The sequence below is a fragment of the Pistacia vera genome, unplaced genomic scaffold (assembly GCF_008641045.1).
Source record: "Pistacia vera cultivar Batoury unplaced genomic scaffold, PisVer_v2 Contig570, whole genome shotgun sequence".
Taxonomy (NCBI): Eukaryota; Viridiplantae; Streptophyta; class Magnoliopsida; order Sapindales; family Anacardiaceae; genus Pistacia; species Pistacia vera.
This window is the reverse complement of record NW_022196413.1, coordinates 668884-680761: the sequence shown is the minus strand read 5'-3', so window position 1 is coordinate 680761 and position 11878 is coordinate 668884. Positions and strand designations below refer to the sequence as shown.

At 34.5% G+C, this 11878-nt stretch overlaps 1 protein-coding gene and 1 pseudogene across 1 annotated transcript; both read right to left on the bottom strand.

The window, feature by feature from the left end:
- Positions 1 to 1123: 1123 nt before the first annotated feature.
- LOC116109042 lies at positions 1124 to 4029 on the bottom strand. The gene is made up of 5 exons (XM_031395297.1): positions 3947 to 4029; positions 3788 to 3833; positions 2761 to 3422; positions 2423 to 2570; positions 1124 to 1411 (listed from the first exon to the last, which is right to left on the bottom strand). The coding sequence occupies exons 1-5, from the start codon at positions 3950 to 3952 to the stop codon at positions 1398 to 1400; spliced, it is 876 nt and encodes a 291-aa protein (XP_031251157.1). The 5' UTR covers positions 3953 to 4029; the 3' UTR covers positions 1124 to 1397.
- A 5221-nt stretch (positions 4030 to 9250) lies between these two features.
- On the bottom strand, positions 9251 to 10642 carry LOC116108919 (annotated as a pseudogene).
- Positions 10643 to 11878: the final 1236 nt, after the last annotated feature.

The following is an 11878-nucleotide window of genomic DNA, read 5'->3' as shown; positions in this document are numbered from 1 at the left end:
ATTTAATAATGTCTTAATTATTTAAAAGAACATTGGTATATAGGTAGAATTATTTAAGTGTAAGATTTGCCAACTCTTAATCTAAGAATAATTTACCATCTTTAAATTTTATTGAATTTGGTTATTATTATTTTTTAATTTCAAGTTTTACTTCTATAAGAAATAATTAATTTATTAATTAGACAACTCAGCCAATTAATTAATAAACGAAACTATAGATAAACATTTGATATTGACGAAACATATTATCAATTCATTAAGACCTTAGGATGTGGGTAGCATAAATTCAATAGTAAATTTATCTTTTTTTCCGAATAAGTTAATAGTTCAAACACTTAAACTAAGTGAAAATAAGTTTCACAACATCCGGGTTGATTAAGACCTTAAAACTTGATAATTATTCAATCAGTTTAGAACACTGTATACACCCTTTAGCCAGATGACGTCAAACCAACAACTTACAATAATCCAATGTAGGCTCCATCTTTCAACACACCTCTCCCATCATCTTTCCTTGAATTATTAAGACGAAGAAAGTTGTAACACAATTAAAAGGAAAACTAATTCTTCACACCCTAAAGTTAATAATAGGATAAACTTTCAATGATCACCTCTATTAAAAGGAGATGAATCAAATTTATGAATAATATACTCAAGAGTCTTAGTTGACCAATCAACCACCCAATGATGGTTTTCTTATGCTAATTTCACTTATAATAAAAACCTTATCTTTCGAAATTATATATGAATTTTGAATAAGGATTCCACCCCATATTAATCAAATGAAGTTACCCAACCTTTGGTTGATTGATGAAAAGTCTTTTTCTTTTTCTTTGACTTTGACGTTACTACTATACTCTCTCTCTCCCTCACATTAATTATTCTCCGTCCAATTCCTTTAAACATAAAAATGATATTGACCATTTCAAGGGGTTAAAAGGCATCTCAATGCAACATTTGTACATGTATTTGGAGGTGAAAAGGGGTATTAATGGGCATGAAAAATCAAAGAACAAAACATTGTATGACAATTGATGTGGTTATAGAATAAGAGCACAGACAAAGTTGGTTTTTAGCTGTTAAATAAGAATAAAAGTTGGAGGTCCATCATCAACACGCGAACTGTTAAAGTGCAATATATAAATTGGCTTAAGGAGATGCATCATATATATTGTCAAAACATAAACCAATTAAAGCCTGTTAATAATGTTGCGACAAACATACACGCAACGTACAGACACTAAAACCAAAACAATAGAAAAATAAATTACAAAGCAGAACACAGTGCTCCATGTGCACAAACCTGATTAACATTATTCTCCATTAAAAAATTATTTAATACTTAAACAATACCCGAAAGCATTCTAGTAAACTATGTCAAACATGCACCCAAAAGCTCAAACTGTAGCATCTGCAGGAACGAGGTGTCCAAAAATCAGTAAAATTGTATTGGAAGCAGAAGACGAAAAGTTTAGAATGCTTCATGCATATGCATGATGATGATGATGATGATTGGTAGAATGATAGGGAAAATTATAGTGGGTATTGGTCCCTACCTATCGTTTGGGAGACATGGGCAGGCCAGCGTTGGAAAGGAGATTATCATGGGCCAGAGATCATCACCATTTGGTATGTGATTAATTGACAGCTTTTTAGTTGTATCTATCTTTCGAGTTATTTTCTAAAAGGGACCCATTACTACTATTCGATTAGTATCATATTTGTGTGGGTAGTAACAATAAGGACAGCTTCAGCTTCTCATCCTGTCCACCCACCTTCACACCACCATGGATTTATACTATTAGTGTTTGAGTAAAATATTAGTAGCTGTTAGAAACCCTACATATATATAAGCCAAGAAGAAGAACAATAGGAACCACTAGCTAGTAATCTACCGTGATCATATCGTGTGAATTGAATTATGATGATAATCAGTTATGTGCCCAAGAACAAAGAATTGAGTCATTTATCCAAACACATCTTTGATGAGCAGTTGGCAAGGGTCATTTTCCTATCGTTACTTTTACCTATTCTTCGATTTGGTCATCTTTTGTTGTTATTTTGTTCACAGTCAAACAATGGGCCAGAGAAAATTGGGAATTAGGTCCCATATTAAAGGAATTAATGAGGCGAAATGCAGCACACAATAATAATAATAATCTGACCATGGTGATGAATTTTTTTGTCGCAAATCCAATGATTGGATGTTCAGGATAAGACTAGGCATTTGTTTCAAATTATATAACCATGCAGATTGGATGCCAGGTTATTTGATTATGTTAATGCACCTGAAAATATTTATGGAGAACTAACTATAACACAGATTATGTGGTCAAACATGGCAGCACTACAGGTTACTGTATGTGATGTGAGGTTTAAAAAAGATTAATGTAAAACAAACCAGATAAATTTTAAAAGATACCTGGAACCGGAAGTAACGAAACCGATTCAACATTTTCGTTCTTCTTGCCAAGAAGGTCAAGAACGCTACCCTTGTTTTGACCTTCTGATTTATTAGCTTTGCCTTCAAGCTCTGGATGGATCTTCCTCTTTAACATCCTCCTCATCATCTGATCATCAGAAAATTAATATGCAAATTACCATCTAATTAATGTTTCATTGCAACTAAAATTACCAATTCAAATTAATATATAAATATATATATGTAATAAAGTCGTTTCTTAAATATTTGTACAGTTCCATCTTTTACGAAGAAGACACATGCATGTGTACACAAAAGGAAAAAGGAGTATTACTCACTTGGTGTAATTTCTTGATGGGACGTGAATCCTCTTTAACATGAGGAATGAATTTCTTAGCAAAGGAGAGGCCATTCTTTGTACGAACAGATTGTTTTTTACCCACATTTTGCTCCACTTCATAGGAAGTTGTCTTCTTATAATTGATATCGGAGTCTTCTGAGAACAGGTCTGCAAGTGTTGTTCTTCTTCTCTTCTTTCCTTGATCGCTGTCTTTGCTGCCTATCTCAAATCTGAGTTCATTAGAGGAACCAACAAATGGAGTTAATGGGACACCATCAAGGGTTATTATCACATCATGACGTTTCTCAACATTTCCATCACCATCAGATGCAATGTCCTTAAAATTGTGTCCAAATGTTGTGAAAATCAATGGGTTCACTTCTTCATCTTCAACAACAATGTCGTTGTCTTCATCAAAATCATCATCATTGTTAATTAAATCATTTTCACCTTCCTCCTCTTCTGCCTCACTTTCGAAAATAAAATATTCTTTTGGTTGGTCGAATGGTTTTAGAGAATCAAAACCAAAAGTCCCAATTGTTAGAATTCCATCTTTCCAGCCATCAAGCACATCCACCAGGGCTACTTGTTCCAGTAATGCTTTCGTGTTGGTGTCAATCGCAATGGATTCAGTCTTCTTCACATTTCGAGCAAACCCATCTGCCCAAAACAACAAATTTCCCGTCCATATGTATACTATTAGTTCGCATCAACATTTGTCAAAATGTGTACCCACAAAAATGCAGTCAAATCGTGTTAAGGAGTTTTAGCAGACCAATATATATAATTACTCAAAAACAAATTACTTCATTATAATTGGAGGCAAGTGATGGAGGGCTAGAAAACCACTCAGCTGCAATAAAGCAAGCAAGATTTATGCACTACAATAAAAAAAAAGGGATTTGCATACATTAATTACTAGTTATGAAACTCAACCGCTTTAAGAAATTTGGTCAAAAATAAAACATTAGTTGGATGACAAACTTTAACGTGACTATATAACTTCAAAGGCATCAAATTCGAACCTTTAATGACGTTATGATTAAACTTCCTGTGCACCCAATTGAAGATCTGTTGTGAAGATAAAAAAAAAAGAAAAACACCAATTGATATGTTAAGCCAAAAAAATAGTAAGAGATAAGTAAAATATGTAAGAGATTATGATAATGAAAATGAGAGTCGACCTTCATTTTCTCAGCCAAAGTGTTTGGCAAGTAAAACTGGCACAAGGGATAAGTGAAGTGAGGGTGTGAGAGTGAGTGGGAAATGATCATGGAGAAGAAGTAAAAGCACTAAAGCAGGGGCCAAAATAATAGAAGAATATGTAGCTGACACGCGTCAATGAGAGTGGGGTCTTTCAATGGAACTATGTTTTGGGTGTGCATGGGATGTTTTGAGGGGGCACTATGTTGGGTCTGTCTGGAATGATCGATGTTCCGAAATTCTCGAAATGATGCTCTCTGGTTTTTTCACATAAATGCAGTTAAAGACTTTTATATTTTTTCTTCCTTTCCAGTTATCCATTTTTTAGCACTTGGCATTCTTCTCCATTTTTTCTTTCACTTATTCATGATTCTATATCATCAATTTAATTTGTAATTTTAGAAAACATTAATATCCATATTTATAGTACAATTTTATGATTTAGGGTTTGAATGACCTGGTTTTCATCAAATTTCTTCAGAAAATAAATATCTATACTCGACGACACAGCATGTTTAAGTTAATCCTTCCAAAAAAAAAAACAACAAAGCAAGATTTTTTTTTTTTTTTTGCTTCTTCTTTGCAAATTTGTAATAAGAACCAACTTTTAGATAGGTTCATTGTATAAGACCAATGAAAACAGTTGGTTAGTCTATTCTTTCACCTTTCTGTGGCATTGAGAATAGGCGTGCGTGATATTAATGCCAATACTAAATATCTCGATAATCTCAGACCACCTTGCGAATCTTGAAATCGGTTTTTATGAAAAATGAGAACTGCATCTCTCATTTATACCATATCCTATAAATAAAGAGTTGATAGGATATATAATTTGACGATGTCTGGTTACTAATTAGATTGATTGAAATAAAAATGTCAAAAATAAGTTAATCTTTGTCATTGAGATAATGCTTAATTAATTATTAGCAAGGGAGTTTATTAATCTATTTTCTTCTCAATGAACCCTTTAGGCCTTTACCCTTGTTGCCAGTTCATATTCCACCCAGAGGAAAAAGTAATCGGTCTCCTTTGACTGGGCTTCCTCATTACAGGCCTGAACCTTTAATTAACCTAATTCTACAAATAATTATCTCGTCCCTTTGCCCCCAACATTATTGTTAAGGAAAATATTATCTTTATAAAAACTCATACAAAGAAAATTATAAAGCGACATTATTTAGAAAAAGAAACAAAAGAAAAAACAAAAAAAGAAAAAAAGAGAGAGAAAAATCGTGAAAACTAAGAGTGGAGATTATCTTTGTATACCTCTTTTATATGTGTCGTTGTAAAATTAGCATTGCTCTATTGTTAATGTCTTGCTTCAGCTTCTTCCTAACGCTCAGCAGTATAAGAATTCGCTCTCCGATTAAACTACGAGTCTTGCGGTACCAGAGAGAAATTAGGTAAGAATAGAATCGGTAGGGACTACATGCAGCGAATGTTGGTTTGTAAACGATTTGGTTGGAATTATAGCAGTGTTGGATCATTGGATACTAAATTGTACTGGGACTGGAATTTGTTTTTAAATTTTTGACTTGGAGCAACTGTAACATGTGCTCCTTATCTTTTTGTTGGTTGGGTACAAAGCAAATTTGCTTTGCTCTCCTGTGCTTTCCGGTCGTGACATGTGGAAGAACAACAAGCTAATAAGTTTCCCTAATCAGATATTCAAAGGTAGAATGTTCAATGAAAATGAAAGCTTAATTAGCTGGAAGGAATAGGTTAACTTTTAAGAAGAGGAAACAGATACAAGACCCGGTGTTTGTTCATAGCTAGTGCTGTTATTTGATACGTAGCAAGTTGTCTGGATATAACTAAAAGCCTAAAGCTAATGAAGGGGCTGAGAATGAAAGTGTCTGGGTCTTGTTTTGGTGCTTTAATACAGATACCATCACCTCCAACTCTCACAATCCCATAGAAGATGCTTTGGATTCAGAGATGTGGGGACTTGCTTGTTCCGACTAGTGGGTCAGTTTTGGTCCCTCCTCATTAGTCATTACAACCAAGCCTTTCTTTTATGAGTGGCAACAAAAGCAAAGTTGAAGAAAGTGGAAGTAACAAGTTCTTCTACTTCACACGTAAACTTGATAGTGCACGATAAAATTTCCTTCACCTGAAAAAATAAGAAGAAATTTAATTTGTAAGGTCCATGTTGCACTAGAAAAGTGCTTTAAGGCTTTAAGCTTTAAGAGCTACCTGATGCTTTTTTATGTTTCTAGTTTAATGTGATCCCACTCAGGTGACTTTCAATAATAATTAGCACTTTATTCTTTATTTGTAATAATTGATGCTAATTGTATGTATACTGATACAATTGCTTGTACGTACATTAATTGTAAATTAAGATGATTTTTTTCGAAGGATTGTGTAATTCTGAAATCTATTTATAGAGAAGGGTTAGATTATAGTAACATAAATAAATATTTGACATTATTTACATACTTCTTATGAATTATAACACTTTGATGACTGAAAGACAAGGCTTGTAGACAGTAGAGGGAAATGAACAGATCCACCATACACTTCATAGCTTTTAATGCTAGCCAAGTTCATTTCTGGGTTTGAATGAAATTATTTGTATTTGGTCAAAAAGACATGAGACCCATATTCTCATGTCTTGGGGACTACATGTCAAGATCCTGTTTAGTTTTACAGTCGTTTGCTGCATTATTATATGTCACAATACAGATACAGAACGATTCACAGCCAGAGACTCTTAAGAGGCGACGCTTTCAATAGATGTAATCCAATGAACATGCTAAACTTTTATTAGAACACCAAATACCCACTTAAAAGTTCGATAGTATTAGCTTGTGGGGGGGTTGGTACAAGATGCATCATCCTATTGACTCATTTCTGCTGAGAGAATCTAATGGGATCCACGTTTTCTATAAAAAGAATTAAAGTTAGAACTACTTTTAAGATGAATAACAGAATAGGGCAGTCGTTTTCCCTTTTGAGTCCTCACCAACAAGGCGTTAAGTAACCAGGTCAAATCTTCAAACAGAAGGGGCCATCCTTTAGGCCTATGTATACGATAGACCAGAAGTTGGCTAGACAAGTGAAGCCCAGATTTTACTCCCTTTGTTTCTCTGTTTTGGACTAAAAATAAGTAAATTGGGTTAGTGAGCTTCAAGCCCATTAAAGAACAAATTACAGAGAAATCTCTGACTCAGAAATTTCTGTCTTTTAAACTGATAAGAACAGAAGCTCTGTTATGAAACTCTCTAACCATACACCATGTGAAGTAGCCTCAAAACAGGAAACGAACTTAGCTTCCATAGTGGAAGTAGCAATTGAGGACTACTTAACACTTCTCCCAGATACAACTCCACTAGCCATTATGAAAACATATCCTAATATTGATTTGCATGAATCAACACAGCCAACAAAGTCTGAATCTAAATAGCTGATCACTTCCAGATTGTCCGTCTGTCTATACATAAGCATGTAGTTTTTGGTTCATTGAAGGCACCTCATCATTTTCTTTGCAGTTCTCCAATAGTCTATACTTGGATTACTCTAATATCGTCCCAACATTGCAACAGTAAATGCAATGTCAGGCCTTGTACAGACCTAAGCATACATCAGTCTTCTGACTATAGAAGCATATAGAATGTTCTTCATTTGTTTCCTTTCAAAATCGTTCTTCAGGCATTGGTTCAAATTGAACTTATCACCCTTCACAACAGAAACCACACTTGGTGAACAATCTTTCATTCGAAATCTCTCTAAAACCTTATTGATATAAGTTTATTGAGACAGACCTAAGATACCTCGTAATCTATATCTATGGATCTTTATGCCAATGACATAAGATGTCTCACCCATATCCTTCATGTCAAAATTTTTAGAGAGGAATTGTTTTACCTCATGAAGCAAACCCTTATCATTGGTTGCAAGCAAAATGTCATCTAAGTACAAAACAAGAAAACATATCTTACTCCCACTGACTTTCTGGTATATACATTATGGGGTTTTCAACAAATCCGAATAAAGAAATTACTCCATGAAATTTAAAATACCATTGACAGGATGCTTGTTTTAGACCGTATATGGATTTCTTAAGCTTACAGACCAAGTGCTCACCATCACTAGAGGGAAATCTTTTAGGTTGTTTCTCTTGCCCTCTCAAAGATATCTCTTGGGCATACTTTGGCTCTCTTCAATTGCCTCTCTTGTCCTCTCAATTCTGACATGGTATTAGAGCATCCAGGTTTAAGATAGTGAGTAGCTATTTATATGGATATATGTATATCTAGGAAAATTCTGTCAACAAGACGATAAATGACTAAAGAGGCTGGGTTTTAAGTGGGACCATTTGTGACCCCTCCAGTGTTTCCCTGGAATTTTCCTAATGCAAATTGAAACATTTTCAACTTTTACTACTATCCTGGGTTATTGAGTTGTTCCACTAATCAACCCACTCTAGCCTCAAGTTCTACTTCAACCTGCAAGATATATAGGCACTCGGGTTAGACAACTTCTTACATAATCAAGCTTCCGCTAATCAGTCCACTCTAATCTAATGGCAGACAATATTCACATCCACTATGCAAGCTTGAAGTTTATGACTTATACAAACCACAAGCTTGAGGGGGAGTGTTGACATGCGAATATGAGAAGAAAATATGTGACATTAATTCACATATTATCTAGACATGGAATCAGAATATGTGAATTATTCTCATTCTTAATTATGCTAAAATATGATTTTGTTTACTTTATTATTGAGATCGTATCATTATTTGTAATATTTTATATCCTTACATAGCTATCACATTTTTGTATAAATAGGTTGCGTATTCACAACTCAAATTGAACAACTCAATACAATTCAATAAAATTTATTTAAAAAAAAAAAAATCATGATAGAATTTAAGGTGGGCCTGACTCCTCACCCAATAAGGTTTTGTTGAATGAGAGGATTACCCCTTCTTATAAACTAGTAGGATTGAGCGTGCCTAGTTGGCGTGAGACTCCAACACTCTCCCTCACGCTCAAGCCTACTGGTTTACAAGAGAGGATAATCCTCTCATTCAACAAGACTTTATTGGGTGATGAGTCAGGCTTATCTCAAATTCTATCATGGTTTTTTTTTTTTTATAAGATTTAACTCAATGATATTTCATGTCTAATGCATAGTTTCAAAGATTATAACATTTGTGTCATAAGTATATAATTGCAAAAGGATGTGTACATAGCCCTTAAAAAAAAATACATTAACATCATAAGGTTAGATAAAACTTCATCATCCCAAAAATGAGGTTAATTGACGCATGAAGTCATCCATTAAGTTTCTTCCATTCTTCTACAACATGATTTAATGCATAAATACGCATTTTCTTCACCTCAAGGATGTCCTTAGTTTTATGCTTCTATGGAAGAGCGCGAAACTCTTTAGTGAGATGGGTGCATTATTCAATACTTTCAAAAGAAACAAAGTAAGTGCAACTTTTACGCAAGACTTAAGATTTCTCACTTGATGGGGACATCCAGCTGGGATACGGACTGCCTCTGCAAGTTTCTGAACAAAACTCCAAGGCTCTACACCAAATTCCATTTTGAGCTTTCTCTTATGATGCATCGTTAAGTAGAAAGTTTGATCATGAATCGGGTGCACAACTTGATCTACTAGAGAGCAGTAAACATCCCTGAATTCCTTCTGATAAAGCCTAAGATATTTCTCAAGTTTGGGAACGTCTTCCTGCTGAAAAATATCTCAAAGAGCACTACCTTCTAATGCATCCATTGATAAAGGGTCATACAACTCTAACCTTAACTTTTCTTTAGATTTTGAAGGACACTCCTCAAATATTTATTGTCTTCCATGCTCAAGTTCTAAAAACTCTTCTTGGTTTTGAGCATCATGCATTTTCTTCAAATTTTCTATTTCAGCAAGTTGTTCAGAACTAGGGGTCACATCTGCTGTATGCATTTCACCACATCTGTAATGTCACAATGAAGCTTGGTCACAAAGTCTCCACGTCCAAGCTCTTCACAAAATCCATATGCTATACAAGATCTTGCTCTAAATCTGGTTTCAACATATCTAGAGGCAACTTTGTTGCAATATTGAGAATGCTCAAGTAAGGATATGTATATTCAACATATGGCAATGCCTTTAAAAATTTTGCACCGTGGCATGGTAAAGACTCCTTAAAATAGTTAGATTGGGGCCAATCTTTGAGTTTGGGGATTTATGGCCAAGAGTTTGAGTAAGCACTACCCTCCAAGTAACCTTTGAAAAATTGGTGAATATTTATTTCTACCTCACACCAATCAAGACAATCAATGATTTTGACCACCTTATTTGAGGAGCCTTTAGCATGCAATATAGCACAAAATGCACGTGACATTACCATTGGCTCCCAACTCAAGCCAGAGGTCAGTTCCAAAGAATTTGTAACAATAATTGGCTCTCCTCTAACCCAATGGTACTTAAAGTACTCAAATCCTTGCTGCTATATATCATAAACTGAAGGGCAATACAAAAAATTAGCAACAAAACCTTCGCGAGAAGTTGCTTCCCTTAATTTCTTGTTACATGAATCAATCTCACCACTCAAAATGGAGCCTAAACTGCTATTCTTAGAACTTTGTGGTTCATCTGTTCGCTTATGGATTTTCATCAATTTTTTAACTTTTTTCTTCAACTTGCATTTTATGGATACCATGTTAGAGTTTGAAGAAAAGAGCAGGCAAGAGAAGCAGGAAGATACTGCTAGAGATTGCCAAGAAAGAGAAAGAGTTTCAGAAATATTTTATGTGTATTTGTATTTAGTATTACACTTTGTACATATTTCTATTTATACAAAAAAAATGTAAATACAATTAAGGAAATACAATAATGTGACTAAATGTGATTAGAAGGATTCTTAGGAGTAATTTCTGTAATTGAAGATTGAATGAGATTGAGGCTTGATTCTTGCATTCCATTATAGCTTAAATCCAACATTTCATATTTCATCACTCCCTCGCAAGTTTGGGGTTTATGCTTGTGGTTTGTATATGTCATAAACCCCAAGCTTATGCAGTAAATGTGAATTTTGTGTGTTGCATAATGGATCTGTAAAAATATTAGCTGGTTGCCCTGTGATGCGGATGTGCATAGTTTTGATTATCCTTTCCTGAATTTTTCCTTTGATGAAGTGACAATCAATCTTTATGTGTTTTGTTCTTTCATAAACAACTGGATTTGCGGCAATATTATTATCACAATGTAAAAGAATAGGCTTTCTTACTTGTACCTTTAAATCTTCTAGTAATCCAAGAATCCATATAATCTCACGTGTAACCTTTGTCATGGCTTTATATTCTGCTTCTATTGAAAAAAGTGATGTTGTTGTTTGTTTCTTTGTCTTCCAAGAGATAAGTGCTCCTCCAAGTTTTATGTAGAATCCAGTATGCGACTTACTCGTCATTAGACATATAGCCTAATCTGAATCATAATAGGTTGTGATGTCGAGATTTCCGCTTTGAGGTAAAATGAGACCTAGGCCAAGAGAACCCTTCAAATATTTTATGACCTTTATTGCTGCATCCATGTGGGATTGCCTTGGACCATGCATAAACTAACTAAGAATGTGTACTACATAGCTAATGTCAAGTCATGTCATGGTGAGAAGGATGAGTTAGCCTGCTAGTCTTTGATAACTTGAGGGATCCTCAAGAGCTGGATCAATTTCTAAGGGTGACATCCCATTATCATATCCTTGAGTGGTGAGCTTAATGTTTTGTTCAACGGGAATGATGCTTGGTTTGCATGCTGATAATCCGAAATTTGATACAAGTTCTAAGACATATTTCCGTTGATTGAGAGATATTTTTGCTGGAGGTCTTGTAATTTCAATGCCTAAAGATACTTTGGTTCTCCAAAATTCTTTACGCGGAAATGTCTGTTGAGATGCTCT

Coding starts and splice junctions, on each gene's coding strand:
- LOC116109042 (XM_031395297.1), bottom strand. Junction 3,423..3,787: donor TAATCATAACGTCATTAAAG/GTTCGAATTTGA, acceptor TGTTTTGGGCAG/ATGGGTTTGCTCGAAATGTG. Junction 2,571..2,760: donor CCATCAAGAAATTACACCAA/GTGAGTAATACT, acceptor TCTGATGATCAG/ATGATGAGGAGGATGTTAAA.